Source organism: Schistocerca nitens, chromosome 5 (genome assembly GCF_023898315.1).
Source record: "Schistocerca nitens isolate TAMUIC-IGC-003100 chromosome 5, iqSchNite1.1, whole genome shotgun sequence".
Taxonomy (NCBI): Eukaryota; Metazoa; Arthropoda; class Insecta; order Orthoptera; family Acrididae; genus Schistocerca; species Schistocerca nitens.
Genome location: NC_064618.1, coordinates 145,358,038 through 145,383,191, shown reverse-complemented (window position 1 = coordinate 145,383,191; position 25,154 = coordinate 145,358,038). Strand labels below are relative to the sequence as shown.

At 43.3% G+C, this 25,154-nt stretch overlaps 1 protein-coding gene across 1 annotated transcript; it reads right to left on the bottom strand.

Moving 5' to 3' along the window:
- Positions 1 to 15,129: 15,129 nt before the first annotated feature.
- On the bottom strand, positions 15,130 to 22,656 carry LOC126260311 (uncharacterized). Its single transcript, XM_049957635.1, has 5 exons — positions 22,543 to 22,656; positions 20,314 to 20,582; positions 18,908 to 19,000; positions 18,335 to 18,490; positions 15,130 to 15,480 (listed from the first exon to the last, which is right to left on the bottom strand). The coding sequence occupies exons 1-5, from the start codon at positions 22,631 to 22,633 to the stop codon at positions 15,130 to 15,132; spliced, it is 960 nt and encodes a 319-aa protein (XP_049813592.1). The 5' UTR covers positions 22,634 to 22,656.
- Between the last annotated feature and the right edge of the window lie 2,498 nt (positions 22,657 to 25,154).

Here is a 25,154-nt window from a genome sequence, read left to right as displayed (position 1 = left end):
CTTTTCATCAATATATGAAGGTAACAAAACATGAAAAAAAAGAACGTGCATGGGGGCTTAATTAAATGTAATGAAAATAATTTTAATTTTCAGTCGCTGTACTGTCCGATTACGCAAGTCTCGTAAACGGTTGGCCCTGACTAGTATTATTACGCAATCTGACTGCTTAGAACAACAACAAAGAATGAAATGAAAATTTTCGTTAACACAATTAATTAATTAAGTCCCCAGCAACTATAAAACCTACGAAACCAAAGCACAAGTGTCACTGTTCTGTGTGTGGAAGTATGACTCAACGTACACATCTGGCACGGTTCTTCTTCAACAAGACAAGAAATTTTAAATACCATTTATACTGAAATAACTAAAAAATAGAAATATTATGACTGCGCACGAAAACCAGGATTACACTCTAATACAAGAACACGAGCCAGATGCTTTGTTGACTGAACCTGTAATGAAGCATTATTTACGACATTAAATAATGAAAAATAAATCAAGTTTTGTTACCTTCATATATTGATGAAAAGCACTCAAATCATTACAATATCTCCATTAGAACAACATCTGCTGTCTATCCATCAAACAACTACATAAAACATGGAACAAACACGCTCCACTACAACATCTCAGCGAGCACTCCGCTCCGCTACCTCTCAATAATCACAGCCTACTACCAGCTCTCCCCAAGCACTGACTACTACGAGTTCTCAATAATCACTGCCAGTGGAGGCAGCTAAACAAAACTCTCTGGCGCTGTGGCTCAGTGTAGCCACCTTTCAATATATGACTCGACTGTCTTATATACGAGGGGGGTTCAATAAGTAATGCAAGACAGTTCTTTTTTCGACCAATATCGGTTAAAAAAATGTGGGATCTTTTGTGGGAATCGTGAAATAATCCCGCTTCAGCCCGTATAGTTTCCTGAAGTTCCGACCGGTGGTGGTGCTATACGTAGCATTGAAAATGGCTTCTACAACGAAGGTGCGTTCCGAGAGTTTCTTTTGGAGGAAACCCAGAGCATCGCAAATATTCGTAGGAGCTTGCAGGATGTCTACGGGGACCTCGCAATGAACAAAAGCATGGTGAGTCTTTGGGCAAGGCGCCTCCAACAAGGTCGCGCAAACCTGTCGGATCTTCCTCGTGCCGGCCGCCCGCACACAGCTCTGATACCTGCGACATTGGAACGTGCGGACACTCTCATTCGAGATGATCGACTGATCACAATCAAACACCTCGCTGCTCAATTGGAACTCCTTGTTGGTACTATTGACACATTCGTTCACCAGTTGGGTTACTCAGAGGTGTGCGCCTGCTGGATTCGTCGCCGAACACAAGATCATAAAGAGCAATGAAGGACCATTTGTGCGGAATTGCTTGAGCGTTACGAGGCTATTTGCGACAGTGTTTTGTCGAACATCGTCACAGGCGAAGAGACTTGGGTTCGTCGCTTCGAACCGGAAACAAAAAGGCAGTCCATGAAGAGGCGCCACACCACCTCTCCTTCGAAGAGAAAGTTCGAAGCCGCGCCCATCAGCAACTAAAGTCATGCTGACGGTCTTCTGGGATTCTGAAGGGGTTATTCTGTTTCATGCCCTGCGTCGTGTGCAGCAATCAACACTGAAGTGTATTGTGTTTCCCTATGAAATTGAAGCGACGACTTCAGCCTGTTCGTCGCCACAAAAAAGCAAACGAACTTCTCCTTCTCCAGGACAACGCAAGGCCTCACTCAAGTCTGTGTACCGGAGAGTAGATCACAGAACTTAATTGGACAGTTCTTGCTCATTCACCCTACAGCCCGTATCTCGCACCTCCCGACTTCCATTTGTTTGTCCCAGTGAGGCATGCACTCCCCACCAATGAGTGCGTGGATGATGAAGAGGTTACTAAAGAAACAAGACGTTGACTCCGACGTCGAACATTAGAGTGGTACACCGAGCGAGGTGGCGCAGTGGTTAGACACTGGACTCGCATTCGGGAGGACGACGGTTCAATCCCGCGTCCGGCCATCCTGATTTAGGTTTTCCGTGATATCCCTAAATCGCTCCAGGCAAATGCCGGGATGGTTCCTTTCAAAGGGCACGGCCGACTTCCTTCCCCGTCCTTCCCTAATCCGATGAGACCGATGACCTCGCTGTCTGGTCTCCTTCCCCAAACCAACCAACCAACCAATTACATTGGTACGATGCAGTCATACAGGCCCTCCAAGTAAAATGCCGTAAGGCCGTCGCATTGGCCAGAACTTATGTTGAAAAATGTAGTTCAGTACCTAGAAGAGTGGGGTTTAATATGATATAATGGAATCTTCAATAAAACCAACGTACTTTCAGAAAAAAAATGTGTTGCATTGGTTGATGAACACACCTTGTAAATTTTATGTGCAGGTGACAATTTCACGAAATGTGTCAACATTCAACGGATTGAATGGCAGCACATTCCCACGCTGTCGAATGTATCCAGCTTGTCTAGTAAACATGTGGCCATACAGTCACACATCCATTATTCCTACAGTTTAGCCGGTCGCTGTGGCCGAGCGGTTCTAGTTGCTTCATTCTGGAACCGCGCGACCGCTACGGTCGCAGGTTCGAATCCTGCCTCGGACATGGATGCGTGTGATGTCCTTAGGTTAGTTAGGTTTTAGTAGTTCTAACTTCTATGGGACTAATGACCTCAGATGTTAAGTCCCATAGTGCTCAGAGACATTTTTTGAACCTATAGTTTTAATTCCTTATTATATTGTCTCTCTATATAGATCAACACGTAAAACGCATCTTTCTGGTGTGATAACTAGTGTTAGACTATTTGGTACTTACCTATGAAAAGTAGTGGTTCCCCATTCGACGTATTTCGAATTGCATCTGTTGCAGTAACATTTACTCACTATTTCTGATACTAATAATTTCATGTGTAAGAACAGGGCAAATAGGTGCAATATAGAAGCTTCAGTTTCAGCTCAAGACCTGAGTAGTGCTGTTATCGTGCATCCGACCATTGTATCTCCACAGTGAGTGTACTAATATGTGCAAACTGAGCTTACCACTTAGCACATAAATGGACAAAACATCTGAACTGTCTTCTCAATCCCAAGGTGTCAAACAGACATTCTAAATAAACATGACCTGGCCCTGTAAGGCAGCTAATACCAGGTGTGGATCGTAACAAAAATCGTTAGAAATGCTGCTGTCACGTACCTAGAAGGCATACATTAATAAAAGTGAAAGTTTTGGGTCTATTCCAGAAAGACAACACAGCTATTCATTTTTTATTCTACATATAATTTATCAACTGCTGCTTTCAGGGGTCAAGTGATAAACACCAATGTTCAATTATTTTTGACACTCATTATCAAAATATTTAATTCTTGGACATATTGAAGTGACGATTACTAAAATCGTTATCTCTGCACACAAATTTTTTTATAACAGGAAAGAATGATTATTAAAATGTCCTCATCAACTCATTTGAATCTACATTGTCGTAGCTGGTCAATGCACTGAGTTGGTGGAGAATAAATTTACTTTTTGAATCAATGAAAAAACTTTCATGTACTAAATGTGAGGTTAGGTTAGTATTTTAGCTTTTGATTTTCAATGGTCAAAGCACATGCAAGTTGGAGTGAGCAAAATCTAGACTCAACATTTACTCTGGCCTAGTGCCTGATGCTACTTTACCAAGCGGTATCTGCAACGGCGTTGTCTCCAAGCTGGATCTGAAACGCTAATTCACTACTCTGGCCTTGACTCAATTCACTCAGTCGCAACTTTCCTGCATTCCGTAGAACGTTAATCTTTCCCTAGTCGAAATAATGGCTGTTGCACACTCACTATGGGTTGGAGTGACGTGCACAATTTCTTTGCCCACAAAAATTACCGCAGGAATACATAACTACTGCTTTGCTGTCTGTCGCCACGTACTTGAAGTGTATCGTCGTCACTTTACATAAAGCAAAATTCTCAATGCCCTCACTTCTTTCGTCTACATTTACGTCTACAATATTACACTGCCAAATACTGTAATTTGGGCATCAGTGAGCACTCCCCGTTGTACCACGTATTAAGGTTACTTTCCCGTACGCAGCGCCGGAAGAACATCTACTTAAACAACTCTGAGCTCGCTATAAGTAGCCCAATTTTGTTCAAATGGTTCAAATGGCTCTGAGCACTATGGGACTCAACTGCTGTGGTCATAAGTCCCCTAGAACTTAGAACTACTTAAACCTAACTAACCTAAGGACAGCACACAACACCCAGCCATCACGAGGCAGAGAAAATTCCTGACCCCGTCGGGAATCGAACCCGGGAGCCCAATTTTGTCCTTGGGGCATCATGTAGGGTGTTGAAGTAGCTACATTCCCAGATTCCTCACTTAACGCCGGTTCTTGCACCATTTTTAATAGGCTTTCGCGGGATAGTTGGTGTAGTTTGTCCAACGTTTGCCACTTCTAGTTTTCAGAACTACGTCAAAACGAACTTGCGCTCATTCGTGCTGTACTTCTTCACCTACGTTCAATCTCTGTCCCCTGCTAATCCTACTTCATCCATGCCCCACACACTTCAGCGATATTCTAGGATGTGTTTTGTAAGCAATCTTCCTTGAGGGTGATTTTCTGATGTTCTAAGAATCTTAAACAAATGCATGTCATTGACATAGGTCGGTAGTTTCGTTGATCACATCTGCTATCCTTCTTGTAGACGAGTGTGTCTTCTAACCACAGTTTATAATAGTGGTGCCTATGTTACATTACGATTGAGAGTGGGGACAACTCAACTGCAGATTCTGTATGGAATCTAATTGGGGATTACATCGGGCCCTGGAGTCTCGTTCAGTTTCAACTGTTTCTGAGTGAGAGTGACACCCATATTTGCAGTGGTTCTAAAATCAAACAGCGGCAGTACTTCTGCGCCCTCTTTAGTTAAGGAACATTTGAATGAGATGTCGAGCATTTATGCACTTAAAATGTGCACTTAAAAAGAACCACAGTCATACAATATTTTCTGAAAGAATACACCACCATTTGACTGTGTATTTCTGTATATTCCCTGTGTACAATCTAGATTTCGACTTTCACGCCATTGTCGAACATTTTGCTGCGTACTGTGTAGGATTGCAAATACACAGCAAAATGATGTTAATCATCTAAGAACATCGTACTACATAATTGTGTGAAATAATTTGTCATCCTGCACAGTACCTAGCAAAATACGTTAATGATCTTAGAGCGTTTACTCGATAATGGCTTGAAAACCAAAATCTAAATTGTACATACGAAATAAACAGTCAAATGGTGGTGTATTCTTCTAAAAAAAAAATTTGAATTTAATTTGCTACCCTCAGTTTTAGACCCCGTGACATCTACCGGTATGTGTTTCTGAAAACTATCTTTGGATTCTTTGACACCCTTTATATATGACTCAAATTTCTTTGGGTTTTGTCAGAGGTCTGTAGACAATATTCTGCTATGGTTGTCGTTGAAGACTCCAAGCATTGCCGTGTTTACAGCCAAAAGCCTTTCATTTAGCCTCTCTATGCCCGTAGCACAATGCTCTATTTTACACCGACTGTGCACTATTCACTCTTTCTGTCTCAGATTCTTTACAGGGACTGTATACTGTGGATGGCCTCTCGCACCACTAACTGTTCTAGTAGTTACATATGTATCCAGTACTGATCAACCTAAGCCACAGTAAATGCTCCTTTCCAGAGCTGGATGTTTGGAGATACTCCTTCACGTATGACACTAGTACCTCTTTATCTGCAACATTTTTAGTTGTCGTCTGTACTATAGTAGTCGTTGTTGTTACAACTGCCTCAGGGTCACTGATACCAATTTCTATGGGAACATCCTCAAAGAGGTCACGTCTATTTCTGGCATTCGAGCTAATATCTTTCTCATGTTTGGGCTCACGAAATGTCTGTTCCCAAGATTTCACCATCTACAAAACTGGAATTTTCGTAACCAGTTTTTGGTTCGTTAAAAATCTCGTCCAGTGACGACGGTATAAACAGGAAACATATGTACAAGAGAGCTTAGATTTTCGATTACATTTGGAGTGCCTTACACAGGCGCTGTCTTATAACGTTAATTTAAACAACTGTACATTTTTAACCAATACTTTCCCCTGTTCCAACGTTTAATTGCATAAGCGAACCACACGTTCTTTGTCGGAATGCGTGTTTTGTATCTCGAAAGCAGCCCAAGATATACTCTTCTATTATAATTTTATGCTTGTGGTTAAAACACAACAAAACATTTGGGGTGCTTCACCACAGTATGTGCTGCACATGATGTGCCATAAAAATGGATTCCTTATCCAAACGTAAGAAGAAAATTCTGTTTCGACTTGAGCACCGAAGCGCTTAGTTGTCTGTGATGTACACTGAAGAAACACAGAAACTGGTACACCTTCCTAATATCGTCTAGGGTCGTCGAGAGCACGCATAAGTGCCGTAACACGACTTGGCATGGACTCAACTAATGAAATTTATCAATAGTGTATGCTGCCGAACTCCGCGACTGTTCCTTTATAGGTTGTAGACAAATATCCGCTACCAGTCACAATAAAAGGTTATTTATTTGCCACCCGACCGGTTTCGGGTTTGCGCCCGAAACCGATCGTGACACAAATAAATAACTTTTTATTGTGACTCAACTAACGTCTGAAGTAGTACTGGGGGGAACACTGCAGGGCTGACCATAAATGTGTAAGAGGGGGTGGAAATCTCTTCTGAACAGAACGTTGCAAGGCATCCCAGATATGCTCAATAGTGTTCATGTCTAGGAAGTTTGGTGGCCAGCGGAAGTGTTTAAACTCATAAGAGTGTTCCTGGAGCCAATCTGCAGCAATTCTGCATCTGAGGTGTGTCGCATTGTCCTGCTGGAATTGCCCAAGTCCGTCGGAACGCACAATGGACATAAAAAGGATGCAGGTGGTCAGACAGGATGCTTACGTACGTGTCACCTGTCAGAGTCGGCGGCCGGTGTAGCCGAGCGGTTCTAGGCGCTTCAGTCTGGAACCGAGGGACCGCTACGGTCGCAGTTTCGAATCCTGCCTCGGGCATGGATGTGTGTGATGTTCTTAGGTCAGGCAGGTTTAAGTAATTCTAAGTTCTTGGGGACTGCTGACCTCAGATGTTCAGTCCCATAGTGCTCAGAGCCATTTGAACCTGTCAGAGTCGTATCTAGACGTATTAGGGGTCCCATATCACTCCAACTGCACACGCCCCACACTATTACAGAGCCTCAACCAGCTTGAACAGTCCCCTGCTGACATTCAGGAACCATGGATTCATGAGATTGTCTCCATACCCGTACACGTCCATCCGCTCGATACAACTTGAAACGAGACTCGTCCGACCAGGCAACATGTTTCCAGTCATCGACAGTCCAGTGCCGGTGCTGACGGCCAAGAGTATATCTTGGGCTGATTTCGAGATACAAAACATGCGTTCCGACAAAGAAAGTGTGGTACGCTTATGCAGTTAAACGTTGGAACAGGGGGAAGTATTGGTTAAAAAATGTATAGTTGTTTAAATTGAGTAAGACGCACTATGAAGAGTGGGCAAAAACCTTTAAACAGGCCCTTCGATCAATAACCAGATTCACCCCAAATGTAATCGAAAATCTAAGCTCTCTAGCACATACGTTTACTGTTTGTACCGTCATCACTGGAGGAGATTTTTAACGAACCAAAAACCGGTTACGAAAATTGCAGTTTTGTAGATGGTGAAATCTTGCGAATAGACGTCTCGTGACCCCTAACGTGAGAAAGATATTAGATCGAATGCCAATAAATAGACTTGACCCCTTTGAAGATGTTCCAATAGAAACTGGTATCAGGCGAGGCGTAAAGCTTTGTTTAATGCAGTCATCAAGGGTACACCAGTGGGCCTTCTGCTCTGAAAGCCAAAACCGACGGTGTTTCGCTTAATGGTTCGCACGCTGACACTTGTTGATGGCCCAGCATTGAAACCTAAAGCAGTTTGCGGAAGGGTTGCACTTCTGCCGCACTGAATGACTCTCTTCAGTCCTCGACGGTCCCATTCTAGCAGGATCTTTTTCCGGCTGCAGCGATGTCGGAGATTTGACGTTTTACCGGATTGCTGATATTCACGGTACACTCGTGAAATGGTCGTACAGGAAAATCCCCACTTCATCGCTACCTCTGAGATGCTATGTCCCACCGCCTGTGCTCCGATTCTAACACCACGTTCAGACTCACTCAAATTTTGATAACCTACCATTGTAGCAACAGTAAGCGGGTTAACAATTGCGCCAGACACTTGTTGTCTTATATAGGAGTCGCCGATTCCAACGCCGTATTCTGCCGTTTTACATATCTCTGTATTTGGATACGCATGCCTATACCAGTTTCTTTGGCGCTTCAGTGCATAACGTGTCATTTGGCGTTGTCATTACCCGTGTCACTTGCATTTACCAGGCGCTGTTGTAATTTAGTAAGAGAACATGTTGTTCACGAAGCGCACCCTATGATGAAGGAGCAGTGGCATTAATTATGGTCACTTTGTTGTAAAGTTCACTGAGTTTAACTTCACAGCCGGCCGGGGTGGCCGAGCGGTTCTAGGCGCTACAGTATGGATCCGCGCAACCGCTACGGTCGCAGGTTCGAAACCTGTCTCGGGCATGGATGTGTGTGATGTCCTTAGGTTAGTTAGGTTTAAGTAGTTCTAAGTTCTAGGGGACTGATGACCTTAGAAGTTAAGTCCCATAGCGCTCAGAGCCATTTGAACCATTTAACTTCACGAGATGTAGGCAAGTGTTGGTATACTAAATTAATAAATTATGTTTTTATTTTTTGCTGACCTAACCTACTGAATATTTATCATTTTTAGAGAATGTGAAACTTCTTTTTTTATTAATAATGAATAAATAGTCTTAACTGGCAACGATTAAGAAACTTCGCCGGCCGCTGGTGGCCGAGCGGTTCTGGCGCTACAGTCTGGAACCGCGCGACCGCTACGGTCGCAGGTTCGAATCCTGCCTCGGGCATGGATGTGTGTGTTGTCCTTAGGTTAGTTAGGTTTAAGTAGTTCTAAGTTCTAGGGGACTTATGACCTCAGCAGTTGAGTCCCATAGTGCTCAGAGCCATTTGAACCATTTGAACCATTAAGAAACTTCGCTGTTTTACCTGCTTATGCAGCTGTTTGTAATTAGTTCTCTTCCCACAAATCAATCAGTGGAAGCGTGTTACTACTGCTTTACCGAATGAGAAAAAGCTTTCTGATCATTGTTGTAAATCCAGTAGTGGCAATACGCTGATGTTGTTCGAGTGTACGTTTTCTTATTGTGAGCTGTTTTGAGACGGATGACGGATTTAAAATGATATCTCCTGTCTCGAAACGTGCTGACTGGTCACCAAGTAAGCGGAGTAAGGTAGTAACACTTCGTGAGGAAGGTTATACGTCTGCATAAATAGCTACTAGGTTGGTTGGGGGCGCTACAGTGTCGCGTGTGAAGAAAGTTTGCAACCGATATTAAGAAACTGGATCAATCAAAACTGCTCCAAGAACCGACAGAAAACCAATATTGACCAATCAAGACTGTCGTAGAATCTGCCATCTTTCTCTCCAAGATCATCGGCGTACCGCAAAAGACATAAATGCTATCTTGAAGACTTCTGTCGTTGAAGTTTGTGATCGAACCGTCATCAGAAAATGGTTTGCGAGCGAGCACTCCAAGGAAGAAGCCTTACCTGAACGAAATGTAGAGGCAGAAACGTGTGCAATGGGCATTAGCACTCAGGGAGTGGACGCAAGCAGAATGGTCTGGAGTTATATGAGGAGTCGAGACTAATATCAGCTTATTTGGAAGTGATGGAGTTAAATTTGTTCGTCTTCGACCAGGCGAAGACTTAATTCCACAGCGCACCACAGCTACTATGAAGCATCCAACCAGTGTCAGGGTTTTTGGATGCACGGCAAATCATGCCATTGAACCTCTGGCTGTGTTACAGAGCAACATCCCCGCAAAAGAAAAGAACCAAGACGAGGTTTTAGTCGCGCGGGATTAGCCGAGCGGTCTCGGGCGCTACAGTCATTTAGGTTAAGTAGTGTGTAAGCTTAGGGACTGATGACCTTCGCAGTTAAGTCCCATAAGACTTCTCACACATTTGAACATTTGAGGTTTTAGTGTTGAAATTGCTGCCCTCTATCCACGATTTGTTTGAAGGTAACAACCACCAGACCGCCAGTGTATCCCTCAGCAAGGCAGTGCGCTAAGTCATACTGCGAAAATCAGTAAGAAATCGTTCGATATCCATGATAATAGTTTGTTGCCTTGGCCTGGCAATAGCCCCGATCTCAACCCCATTGAGAACTTACGGTGAAGACTTAAAATCATGGTTTCACGACGGAATCCCAGTAATAAGTAAGCGAGCTCCCAGAAGCCATCGCCAGTTCGTGGTTCAGAATGATCAAACCAGATGTCAGACTTTTGGTGGACTCAATGATGCACAGAATCGAGGCAGTGATTAAATCAGGATATCCAACAAAATACTGAGAAATATTGTTATAACGTTTGCGCCAAGTAATTTATAACTTTCTGAAATGGCTGGGTTGTGAGTATTTTGTTGAAGTTTTTTAAGCTTTCAATTAAATTTTTATTTTTTATCTTTAATTATCAATAATGGACATTAAGGCATGTTTTCTGAAAGTTTCTAGTGAATTGTGTTATACGTTTCAACTAAAATAAACTCCTGAATGCGGTACTGAATGACTCTCTACAAAACTTCCAGCATTAATGCCACTACTGCATAAAATCTCAAGTTTGCCAGTGTACGGCCGAAACTGGTACTGACAGCTGTTTAATATATATATATATATATATATATATATATATATATATATATATATATATATATATATATATATACAGGGTTATTACAAATGATTGAAGCGATTTCACAGCTCTACAATAACTTTATTATTTGAGATATTTTCTCAATGCTTTGCACACACATACAAAAGCTCAAAAAGTTTTTTTAGGCATTCACAAATGTTCGATATGTGCCCCTTTAGTGATTCGGCAGACATCAAGCCGATAATCAAGTTCCTACCACACTCGGCGCAGCATGTCCCCATCAATGAGTTCGAAAGCATCGTTGATGCGAGCTCGCAGTTCTGGCACGTTTCTTGGTAGAGGAGGTTTAAACACTGAATCTTTCACATAACCCCACAGAAAGAAATCGCATGGGGTTAAGTCGGGAGAGCGTGGAGGCCATGACATGAATTGCTGATCATGATCTCGACCACGACCGATCCATCGGTTTTCCAATCTCCTGTTTAAGAAATGCCGAACATCATGATGGAAGTGCGGTGGAGCACCATCCTGTTGAAAGATGAAGTCGGCGCTGTCGGTCTCCAGTTGTGGCATGAGCCAATTTTACAGCATGTCCAGATACACGTGTCCTGTAACGTTTTTTTCGCAGAAGAAAAAGGGGCCGTAAACTTTAAACCGTGAGATTGCACAAAACACGTTAACTTTTGGTGAATTGCGAATTTGCTGCACGAATGCGTGAGGATTCTCTACCGCCCAGATTCGCACATTGTGTCTGTTCACTTCACCATTAAGAAAAAATGTTGCTTCATCATTGAAAACAAGTTTCGCACTGAACGCATCCTCTTCCACGAGCTGTTGCAACCGCGTCGAAACTTCAAAGCGTTTGACTTTGTCATCGGTGTCAGGGCTTGTAGCAATTGTAAACGGTAAGGCTTCTGCTTTAGCCTTTTCCGTAAGATTTTCCAAACCGTCGGCTGTGGTACGTTTAGCTCCCTGCTTGCTTTATTCGTCGACTTCCGCGGGCTACGCGTGAAACTTGCCCGCACGCGTTCAACCGTTTCTTCGCTCACTGCAGGCCGACCCGTTGATTTCCCCTTACAGAGGCATCCAGAAGCTTTAAACTGCGCATACCATCGCTGAATGGAGTTAGCAGTTGGTGGATCTTTGGTGAACTTCGTCCTGAAGTGTCGTTGCACTGTTATGATTGACTGATGTGAGTGCATTTCAGGCACGGTTTACGCTTTCTCGGCTCCTGTCGCCATTTTGTCTCACTGCGCTCTTGAGCGCCCTGGCGGCAGAAACCTGAAGTGCGGCTTCAGCCGAAAAAAACTTTATGAGTTTTTCTACGTATCTGTAGTGTGTCGTGACCATATGTCAATGAATGGAGCTACAGTGAATTTATGAAATCGCTTCAATCATTTGTAATAGCCCTATATATATATATATATATATATATATATATATATATATATATATATATATATATATATATATATATGTGTGTGTGTGTGTATAAACTCATTTAAAGAGGAAGCAAGTCAAATAGTGGATTATTATTTTTATTTATTTATTTATGGATTTATTTAACTTATTACTATCAGTGACTGGAAAACTTCAAAGAACTAATTACTTTATTTATGATTATGATGTCCTCCTGCAGAAAGAAAGTTAGCTGGTGTTAATTATTATGGTAGGTAAGATTATTTCAAAGTCCTTCAACTGATTCAACATCTGATTTGAATCATTATAAGTGTTTGCTAGTTGTACTTTAAGCTCACAAAAAGTGAAGAGTACGGTCGCAGATGCTAAGGCAGTCTCCATTGATCTCGTGACTCCGTCCGTAGCAGCTCTCGAAGTTCACGGTTGTCTGTAGGAAAACTTATTCAGCCGGAGAGAAACAGCGGATCCTGTCGGTAGTGCTATGACAGGTCTGTATAATATTGCTAAAATGACCTATCTGTTAACGTAGCTCCAATGCAGATCATAGATGAAATTAATGATTCAATGACCTAACTGTGTAAACAGGTTTCGTACAGGAGTCACTTCAGCAACAATATCACATAAAGTTTCCGACGATATTTCACACCCACATTAGCTAATATATGGAAAATGGAATGAAGTCCATTTGTGCCTTTAAATCATATGAAATGTAGGCAGCAAATCGTACAGCTGTTTTCTCGAAAGACTTCTTCCAGTACAAATTCTTTATATTCAATTAAAATGCTTTAAGCGAAGAACAAGAACTATCCATAACGGCCGCCGATAGTGGCTCTCTCTCTCTTCTCAAATTCCTAAAACGTCCGTACTAGTCAACGTCTAGATCAACAAGAGTCCTTAGTTCATCACTCCAATCACCCACACTTTTCCACAGATTAATACAACAGTCAAAGACGTTACACATTGTAGTAGTCGTTAAAATAATTCAGTCGTTTTTTTTGTGCTTTTTTTCAGTTTGCGCATACAGCCAGTTTCGTATTTCTTAGGTGCAACGATACATTGTAGTTGTATTTTACAATTGTGATTTTGTTTGAAACTAAAACAAGTGTTGTTGTAGTCCTCAGTTTGAAGACTGGTTTGACGCGCTACTCTGTGTCTGCAAAAACGTGTTCCAATGTAGTTTTCAATTTGAAGACTGTACTATACGCCACTCTACCCCGTGGAAAACACTTTATCTCTTAATATCTACTACCTACATCGATATGACCCTGCTTACTATATTCGTCTGTTGGTCTCTCTCCACAATTTTTACCACCCAACGAGGACGTGTCCTACCAGCCGATCCCTTCTTTTAGTCGAGATGTGCGATTAATTTCTTTATTCCCCACATTTGATTGAGGACCTCTTCAGAATTTCTCGATTTACCCATCTAACCTACAGCACTCATCTGAAGCGCCAATTTCAAGAGCTTCTATTATCATCTTGTGTGAACTGCTTGTCGTCTACGTTTATCTTCGACACACGCTACAGCCCAGACAAATACCTTCAGAAAAGACTTCCTAACACTTAAATTTATACTAAATGTTAAGAAATTCGTCTATTTCAGAAATGAATTTCGTGCTATAGTCAGCCTGCGTTTTACGTTATCTCTACTTCGGCCGTTACCAGTTATTTTACTGTCCAAACACCAAAACTCATGTCCTACTTTTAGTGTGTCATTTCCTAATCTAATTCCTTCAGGATCCACTGATCTAACTCGACTACATTCCATTATTCCTATTGACATTCGTCTTATAACCTCCTTTCAAGACACTATCCCTTCTGTTCAGCCATTCTTACAAGTTGTTTGCCATCTCTGACAGAATTATAATGTTATCGGCAAACCATAAAATTTTTATTTCTTTTCCCTGGCCGCACGGGATTAGCCGAGCGGTCTTAGGCGCTGCAGTCATGGACTGTGCGGCTGGTCCCGGCGGAGGTTCGAGTCCTCCGTCGGGCATGGGTGAGTGTGTTTGCCCTTACGATAATTTAGGTTAAGTAGTGTGTAAGCTTAGGGACTGATGACCTTAGCAGTTAAGTCCCATAAGTTTTCACACACATTTGAACACTTTTTTTCTTTTCGCTGAATGTTAATTAAAGTGGCAAATTTGTTCTTGGGTTCCTTCACAGTTTCCTCAATGTAGATACTGAATAACTTCAGGGATAAGATAGAACCCAGTCTCACTTTCTTCTGAAACACTGCATTCATTTCATGTCCTCCGATTCTAATAACTGTAGTGTGGTTTCTGTAAAAGTTGTAAATAGCCTTTTGCTCCCTGTATTTAATCCCTTCTAGCTTCAGAATATCAAAGAAAGTATGAACTATCCATTTATAGTAATGTGTGTTTAGAGAAAGCTTTTGAAGAACTTGTCTGGTCTAAACTGTTTGAAATTGTGAAGGCAACATTTTCCAGTATCAACTCTTGCACTCCTCTCCTTCCAGTTGGTAGTGTCGTGGATGTGGAAGGAAAGGTCTTCAGGTTGAGGAGAGATGGATATACTCGTTATTGTAAGAAAACACAGCCATTTTTTCTATAAAAGTAAAAAGTTTAATTCTTTTGTATTGGAATGTACGAAATATAAAACACAATGCGAGATACGCGTGAGGACGAGCGAATAAATTATAAATAAATAAATAAATAATAAATAGTTATAAATAATGGGTACGTGTGGACAATAAATAAGATGACTGGTGGAGGATGATTGCCCTAAAGCTAATACTGCGGTACGACAGGACAGGCGCGCTGCAGAGAGCGGCGAGAAGGGGAGATTCTGTATCACAGCCAGGAGCGAGCCGCGTGGCGGCTTCAGTCGTGGGGGCGGCGCGGCGGCGGCGGCGGCGGCCGCGGGGGCCGGCGCTACGCCTGCTGGCGCCGCTGCTGGTCCTTCCGCTTCTTGTGGCGCTGGCGGCGGGGGGCGGCCGTCGTGTTCTTGCTCTTCACGCCGCGGGTCGCGTCCTTCTTCTGCTGCTTGCTCTTCTTCTTGAGGTCGCGCGTCACCTCCTTGAGCACCTCGCCGACCACCTTCTGCCAGTCGGCCAGGAAGGCCTTGAGGAGGGCGACGTAGGTGCGGTCGCGCAGCAGCAGCTGCGGCGTGCCCTGCGACGGCTGCCGGTGGCGCACCGCGTCCACCACCTCCTCCAGCTGCGGCCGCTGCACCTGCAGCCGCACCTTGCTGTCCACGATCGCCTTCTGCGCCGCGCACTGCAACTGCAACGAGAGAGCCGGCCGCACATCACAACAGGGAACAGCTGGACAAGTGTTCACTACTGATAATTTGGACGGCCACAAGAGTTGGCACCAATGGTGGCACCAATAAATCCCTGCTCGTGGTACCACCAACAAGCGACTGAGGAAATCAATTTTCCAGGGACCACGTCTCAGCTACGTTAAATACTTCAATATTCTACCAGTTGCTGAACGTAGATCCATATTTAAATCAGTTGGCGTTTGACGTTTGCAGTTGCGACATTGTCGCAAGAAATATTGCTTGGTCTCTCTGCAGTGATAGAAAATCGCTTTAAAGTTTGTATCGCCTACCAAAACGTTGTGCAAAATATGACATTTAGGAAACTTACGCATGTTATTGTACCGGGTGATCAAAAAGTCAGTATAAATTTGAAAACTGAATAATATAGATAGAGAGGTACAAATTGACACACATGCTTGGAATGACATGGTGTTTTATTAGAACCAAAAAAACGCGTGAAAGATCTCTTGCGCGCGTCGTTTGGTGGCGATCGTATGCTCAGCCGCCACTTTCGTCATGCTTGGCCTCCCACGTCCCCAGACCTCAGTCTGTGCGATTATTGGCTTTGGGGTTACCTGAAGTCGCAAGTGTATCGTGATCGACAGACATCTCTAGGGATGCTGAAAGACTACATCCGACGCCAATGCCTCACCATAACTCCGGACATGCTTCACAGTGCTGTTCACGACATTATTCCTCGACTACAGCTATTGTTGAGGAATGATGGTGGACATATTGAGCATTTCCTGTAAAGAACATCATCTTTGCTTTGTCTTACTTTGTTATGCTAATTATTGCTATTCTGATCAGATGAAGCGCCATCTGTCGGACATTTTTGAACTTTTGTATTTTTTGGTTTCAATAAAACCCCATGTCATTCCAAGGACGTGTGTCAATTTGTACCTCTCTACCTATATTATTCCGTGATTTATTCAGTTTTCAAATTTGTACTGACTTTTTGATCACCCGGTATATCTCTATACCGTCTAAAGCAGGTTGAAAATCTGTCCTTGAAATTCTTTTTCTTTTGAACCGATGCTAAGTTCCAGGCTGAGAAGCAGTTTCAAATTTATCACATTATATCTCTGAAACTCAGTTCATATAAATTAGATATTTTTCGTGAATGCAACAATACCTCGCTCAGCAATGCATCTTTCCAAAATTTCATATCATACCACGTCTCTTAGCAGCTTCAGAAAACGGTGTTGCTCTCTTTTTTATGTAATGTTCAACTCGTAGATGTATGAAGTATTAAAGTCACTATCTCCCACAAAAAATATACGTAATAATTCTGAAATTCACGTGTGGTAAAGACCTCTGACATGTCTCAAAGCACGTGAAAAATCTGTTCTCAACTATAAATAAGGTTGGAGTCATGCTGTTCCTTGAGATAAGCGAAATTTTTGCTTCCCGAAATGTTTAGTAGTTGAGTCGTCAGAAGCAATGCTTTGCACAGCGGAAGTAGCAACAAAGAGGGAGCCAATCATGGAAAGTTTCCATTGGTGTATTTGTAGCGAGAGTTGTCAAATGCCAACTGAGTTAAATAGTAATCGTAGGCTTCTACAGCCGCTGTTACTGCCAATAAAATTTTTCAGGGTGCGTAACTGCATTGTCAATAAATTAAATTCTCCGACGTTTCGGCCACTCAAAGTGGTTTGCTTACTCAAGAAAACAACCTGAGGAAGGCCATTTGCTACAGCGGCCGAAATGTTGGAGAATTTTATACGTTGACAATGCAGTCACATATCCTGAAAAATTTTATTGACACTAAGATGAATAAGATTACGTACAGAAATTATTTCTACTGCATCTCTAGTTACTTAAACTATTATGTATACAGCGTAAAGACATCTCCAATGACTTGAATGAACATGTATATATCGTAAAGGAAAATCTATTTGTTGGATAGTCTCCTACATATGGTTCTTTCACCGAAGACTGTTGTCGAAATACGTTGTGAGGTAATGAATGGGTCACGTCCCACTTCACAGACGATCTGTCGTATGCTAATTATTTGGTTTGTTATACTCCAAGATATGCATACTTCCTAATAAATATATATTGACGTTGTTTCAGATTACACAAGGGGTTCATATATATACGCTGGCAACACGCCACTATTTTCGAATTATTAATTAATATGTGACTGATATTTACGTAATTGTTTCGCTGGTTGTTACTGCTTAAAAATGAGGCCTAGGCATGTTCTTTTCAGGTTTACAAACTGCATACAGATCCGTACTGTTTACCGAATGGTAAAGTTGCGAAATCAATATTTTGCCTTGTAACTGATTTCTTGTATACAGTTCCTACTACGAAATGTCTATTATTTTCGTGTGTATGAATGACACTCATTTATCACGAGATAAAGTTTCATGTTTGCCCATATTAGACTATCTTACTTTATTATCTTGGGATTATTGTAGTGCAAACGTAAACGTATATATATATATATATATATATATATATATATATATATATATATATATATATATAAGTGTGACGTTTTCACCTCATAATGTGCATGAATTCCATCCGATCAGTTACACAACGAAAATCAATAACGGATAGACAACGTGTATTGTAAGTCTTGTGCCAGCATTGGGTTGCTTTTAACGATTTCTGGCTGAGTTTTACTGACCAAGCTTTGCAACTAATTAAATGCTCTTTCGTATTTAGAGCGTAGGGTAAGTGGAAGACGACGTCCACAGATTCGGTTTTCAAGCCCTAGAGAGAGAGAGAGAGTGAGAGAGAGTGAGAGAGAGAGAGAGAGAGAGTGAGAGTGAGAGAGAGAGAGATTGATTAGAAACTCACACTTTTGAGCTTGCTGCGTATCTCGGAGAGGAAGTGGGCGCGCGTGGCGAGGTCCTTGTGCAGTAGCAGGTTGCTGGCTTCGTCCCTTTGCAGCCACGCCACGGTGGCCAGGTACTTCTGAACGCCGTCGTGCACGTGCTGTAGGACGTGGGCCGGCTGTAAACAGACGAGGACGTGGCTGTTAGTTCGGTCGCCACATTGGATATGCAGTTGGTGTTTTGCCCAATGCCTTAACACTCGATTAGGCGCACTCCTAATAGGTACATGGATCGTCGCTATAGATCTGAGACATCCCAATGAGAAAAATGGATAATTTTGTAAAAAGAAAAGCTAATGAAAAGAAATTTGAAAAAAGGAAACATTTTGATTGGAAGTGCTTCATCAGTTGTTTCACTTCCCATGAATCTGAGAGCTAGGAACTATAAATAGAGTTAGTCTACTAACTTTTTGATGACATGTACACGAAAATGAAGTCTCTGGTAAAGTGTGGACCTCGGAGATCGAGCGCGACTAACCGAGTGTTAATGTAGTTGTTGTCATAGCTAGGAGGAAATTGTGATGTCGTGATCTTACCTTTTCGGGAAGTGTCAGCCCTTGGATGGTGTCCTTGTAGTGGTTGTACTGGTTCCTTGGAAGCCACTCCATGTCCATTTCAATTTCTTTCAGCTGCAAAAGAAGAAGGAACGTTAGAAGGATTTATTTTTTTAGTAAATTCTGCTTAAGTTAAGTAACGTATGGGGTTGGGCAGGACACTCTTCCAGCAAACTGTAATTAATTCAAAATGTATACTGCAGTATCGGTTCTCGCTTCGGATGCACTCTGCTAGACGATAGCAGACAATTTTTCTCTTCCATGAGTGCGGGACAAACAGGCGACTGATGAATAAACATTTTTATAACTTTACTTGACAGTTGTTTTTTACACTTCAGTGGAGTCTGCACTGTGGAATCAATAAATTCTCTTCAAACGTTTGATGTATGCCGTTGGTGACGCCTCTTAAAGATGAAGTGGACGAATGCTGCGGTCATATAGGACGCTTAGCAAAGAATTGGTGAGGAAATAGTGTTAATGAAAGTATTCAAGCGAAGACGACTCGGATGGGAAGCCAGAAAATACGCTAGAACCAGTTCCTTGTAAACATCGTTGAATGAGCAATACAAGGAAAGACGACGCTAGGAAGATCATGGCTGGGCTTTTGAAAACAAGCCATAAAGAATGCGGGAATCAGTAAGTATACCGTGATGAGGGAATTAGCTTGTAATACATCCAGATGGAAGGCTGCCACTTAGAGGTTGATGATGAAGTAGAAGACACTGCGGTAGTTCATTTCCAAGTGGAATAAATAATAATAGAAATACTCGAGAAATTTTCTTGTTGTTTCTAAGCTAAAATAAGGAAATGGCTCAAAAAAAATGTAAAAACTTATCAAGAGTTTGTGGGTGCTCAAAGGCGAGGTTATCAGCGTAAACTGCTCAGAATAATGTGGTTTCATCCTTAATGCATGTAGCAAAGCCAGTCATGTGCGGCAAGTCACTGTACGCTCAAATAGACACTAGATCAATATTTACGAAGTATTGAATTCGGTGTTGTGTAAACAGTAATGTAGCGTGTGTTTGCAACTATATTTCACAGAGTGGAAACCATGAATGTTGCGGTGACAACTGTACCTAAATACCAGCTATATTGGAGGTGACAGCTGCATTACATCTAATAATAGTATTTGGTAGTAAGAAAAACGAAGGGAAGCCACTCACGGGTGAAAAAATATGAGAACTGTGTTTGGGCATGTCAGAATCCTTTCAAAACATATTAATCCGTTGAAGCTAACTTGGACGAAATAAGTGAGCTTTCAGCTCAAGACGATGTTGCTTGTCGTCTTACGTGGAAGACACTGAGGCAGCGGACTGAATCAGGTTAGGATGAGAACGGCCTGTATTCAGGGTGGAGTGGTTGGGTATGCGACAGGAGCGGGTACTCACCCCTTGGTAGACGCTGCTGGCACGATCCCACTCCTTCTTCACGCTGTTGAAGGTGCCGTGGAGGTAATTCCGGAACACCCTGAGCACCTTCTTGACGTTCTTCATGTTGAGGACGCCGGGGGCGTCCCTGTATATGCCGCAGGGGTCGATCCAGTCGTCCGCCTTGTGGGCGGCGGGGGCGGCAGCGGGGGCGGCGTGGGCGGCGGGTAGCAGCGCCGCTGCTGCCACCAGGAGCACCGCCAGCGCTGACCGGCACCTCCTCAGGGTCTCTGCGGACAAGACAGCGCACTCTCACTCACACGTCCACAGCGCACGTAAAACATTGCACGGGAGGGTACAGAGCACTCACTGTGTGCCACGCCATCTTTTTAGAAAAACTTGGAAGTTTTCAAAATTGCACAAAATATTCGGGAATCCTACTAAAAATCTGGACTGGACAAAATTTTCATCCATACACACATACACAGTAATTTATTTTTGCTTGTTTTCGGTACAGCACTGACGGGACGTTAACAACACTACTGTGTAGTTTAATCACAAACACAAAATTCACTGTTTTGCGGAAGACCTTGAGCACCATTTCGGTAGTGTGCTGTGTAAACATAGTTTATTGTGCTGCAGGTGGTGTTTTCATGTTCGTAATTGTTTTTCAACCCTAAGTAGTCATCATTTTTATTCCACAAACACTTGTTTAGAAATGTAGTTTTCTACCTGATGTTTCATGAATTATTATGCGCTCCGTGCTCCGTACCCAGTGCTAAATTACGCAGCAAGACTCTAAAGTCAACAAATACTCCCTCTCTCTCATGATTTGCAAATTTTGTTGATAGCAGTTACATTTCCTGTGACATAACGCAAGTAATATTACGATAGCGCTTATCAAAATGACAGATATAATCACTGGAAAAAGAAATAGTAAATTGCTATATACGACATAATATGCGCTAAATATAGTACCACTCACGACGTCCACGAGTACTGAACACCAAAGAGCTAACACGCTGCGTTATGTACGAAACCACTGCGCCAAAAACGAAAACAAAAAAGATCTACAACATAGTCGAACTCCAGGACCCATACAGCTTAGCTTTTCTACAGAGCGAAGGGTAATGCCAACATCCCTCAAAGTCACAAGCCTCGCTACTGAATATCGCCGAGTGAATTATGGCAGCACAGAGGGCTTCGTAGCTCACTATACACTGAAGCACTGGCATAAAACGTCACGGTTGCTATATTTTCACATACGTTTATGTAAACACCAGCGCCAACATTCGCATAACAACAAAACAAGTCAGCAAAACACGAGTGAACAGGATAAATCACCAGCGGAAATACAATTTGACCATCAGTGTTTCTAATAATTAATGCAAGTTGCGAAGCACGTCGATTAATACGGATAAATCTGTAATCAGATACCAGTTAAAGAATGTTTCCCTCCATCGTACGACAAACACGAGCTTATCACATGATCTGCTACTACATGAAAATAAACCTAGAATGAAGAAGGTAATCCTTTACCAAACGACTATTTAGTGTCAACTACGGTCTCATTAAGCTCAAACGGACAGCCCAGATCCACGTGTGGTATTAAAATAATAGCTCACTCTCCCCTAGTTCAGAGAGATTAACGTCTGCTACGCTCAGCATTCTGCTTTCGGTCCTCAATGGGCTGAGTAACCGACGTGTGTGCCATGTACCGATGCCAAGTAGACGCGACCACAGTTTGACAGAAATCAGTCGCGAAAACTGGCATACAAAAATGTTAGACCTCACGAATTAAACGCACCTGGCGACGAAATTTCTTTCGAAAGTAAACAGCGGTTATAATTTGTTCAGTTACTGGCGCATTTAAGAGAAAAAAGAGCTAACATTTCCTCTCGCGGTCACGCAGTGTTACACGTAAACACAGACAGCGAAGATACAACAGCACTGCACAGGTTTCCGAACGAGCGGTTCACTGTCGTCGGGATGTCAGACTCGCGAGCAGTCCGCGTTGTGAGGCGAAAGGCGCACGCAGCGGACTAACCACCGCACAGCGACGGTATGTGGTTGACACTCACCGGGCGTCCTCCGGCGTTCACTTGCACACGCGCCCCCCTCCCCGCCCACACACGACACACAGTAGTAGCACGTCGCACACTGGTGCAGCCTAGCGTCGAACGCGACGGCGCCCGCGACCTCGCGGGCCGGCGGTCGCCAGCTGACTGCCGTCTCGCGATCGGTGCCTACCTTTATCTGCTTTCACCGTGACGCGTGCTGCGGAGGCGGCGGCGGCGGCGCTGTGTCGGGGGCGCTCTTCAGATTGCACGTGCCGCGTCATCTCGTGTGGTGTGCTGTCGCTGAGCCGCCGGCTCTCGGATTGACTGCCGAGCCTCCGAGCTGAAGGCTTTTATAGATGCAACGTTGATTTCCGAGTAGCGCCGTGACGCAGGGCGCGCGCCCGCCCCTCCCTGCAGCCTCTTTCATTCATGCCTGCGGTTTCCCCGTCCGCTGCCCCCCCTCCACTCCGCCCGCACTGGAGGCGGGAACTGGAGGCGCTGGCTGCGCGCATGCGCGGCGCCGATCTGCCGGCAGACCTGTCTCGCCGCCACTTCTGCAACTATGACGACGCTCCGTCTGGGTGGGTGTCCACCCTTGCGACTTGCATCGGCGCTTCATCACCTCCAAAACACTGTTCAGTCTGACGCCTCGCCTCACCTGACTCATCACTTCTTGCGTTACATTTCTACTCTCTTCGCTAATCATGCTGTATAGCGGCATTTCGCTAGCTCTGCATTAGATCAGCAGTTGTCTAAAAAAATAAACTTCCCAAAAATATAAGGGGCGAGATCAGAAAAACAGCCAAGATAAGCTAAATTTGGAGCACAGTTTTGTGAGGGAAAAAAGGAAGACATAACTGTGGTATCGATAGCAACGACGCCACAGAATAGTTTCTCAAGTTTTTTTTTTTTTTTTTGGTGGGGGGGGGGGTCTGGGGGGGGGGGGGGGTAAGGAGACCAGACAGCGAGGTCATCGGTCTCATCGGATGAGGGAAGGACGGGGAAGGAAGTTGGCTGTGCCCTTTGAAATGAACCATCGCGGCATTTGCCTGGAGCGATTTAGGGAAATCACGGAAAACCTAAATCAGGATGGCCGGACGCGGGATTGAAGCGTCGTCCTCCCGAATGCGAGTCCACTGTAGTTTCTCAAGTTGTCACTAAGAGAGTCACAGACGACAGCGCCCTCTAGCCGGTGCTCTCGAGGTCTACAAGCTCCGCGACTGTTTCAGCCCATTTCATCAGGTGCAGACAGCCAGGACACATCGCTTCAACTTCGCACCACCTGGTAAGTTACGTAATATGTTATCCGCTAGTAAAGGTGCCTAAGCTGTATCTGCAGTACCGAGAGATTAGTACCTTTTCCTGTTCCTGTTCCCTAGCCACGCGCCGCCTCCCAGGCGGGATACAAAAACAACGACGGTAGGCAATGAAAAACTCTTAACTCCACTTGTCTCTGAAAATCTCGTGATTCCAGGAACCAGTAACTCCATTATCAAACAGAGATTAGAGATATGAAAGTCCATCAACTTCACTACTCTGTCAATAACTAGCCGTCTATCATAATACTTGCGTATGTAGCAGCATTACATGTATCACATTATATATATTTTTAAGAAACCGTTTTCGCTACTCTAAAATTTAACAAAATGGAGTTATGAGGTTTTCATTGCCTACCGTCGATGAACGGAAGTATTAGAAACCTGTAAAATGTGGTATTATAAGGGGCTGCTGAAATGCAGATGGATTAATCCGTATGATGAATGAAGACATCCTACAAGGAGAAAAAAAAGACAAATAAAGACCATAATTAGTTAAAGTGATAGAATGGTTGGGCTCTTATTAAGGCATGACTCCTTTTGAAAACTACGAAAGGAAACAATCGTTGGGGAATACATACGCACGAGAACGTACCACAGAGCACCGATCAATAGTGACGCTGAAACGAAGAGAAGTGACTGGGACGGGGAACTGATGACTGAGACAACAGCTTGTTGCGATTTTTAATTCTTATTGATGGTGCTGATTTCCGATCGTTATCGCATCAAAAAAGCATCACACCGTTGGATGACAAGCATAATGCCCCTGAAAACACGAGTATCATCCACTGTAGGCAAGCGATTTAGCCATTTCTTCTTTAACACTCAGTCTTCTACTTTCTAATTATGCCTTTACTTCTACGTTCCTTTTCTTGTCGTTTTTTGTGCTGTTCACCTATTAAACTTCATTTCTGCTGTCTGTAATCCCCCGACTCTTTCTTTTTCATTGGAAACCGCGTAAAGTAAAGAAAGCCGTGGTTTTGTAAAACATCTCATCCTGCTTTCCTAACCTCTCTCTTTATTTTTCAAAGAATTTTCTGCGCATTTTAATTGCTGGTCCTCTGAATGACATCGCTTTAATCTCGCCGTTCCAAACACAAACATTGTTCCCCATTCTTAATCTTATGAATCCTTTGCTGTGAGAACTTTTCTAGCTCTTCAACCTGATTTATTTGCCGGCCTTCGTGGCCGAGTGGTTCTAGGCGCTTGAGTCCGGAACCGCGCTACTGCTACGGTCGCAGGTTCGAATCCTGCCTCGGGCATGGATGTGTGTGACGTCCTTAGGTTAGTTAGGTTTAAGTAGTTCTAAGTCTAGGGGACTGATGACCTCACACGTTAAGTCCCATAGTGCTGAGAGCCATTTGAGCCATTTGATTGATTTATTTTTTTATTTGCCGATTCTAGTAGAGGCTGTAGACAAGTTTTCGGCGGACATAGTGAATCATAGGGCGTATGATGGCACTGTCACGTCAACCCTAGCAGACAG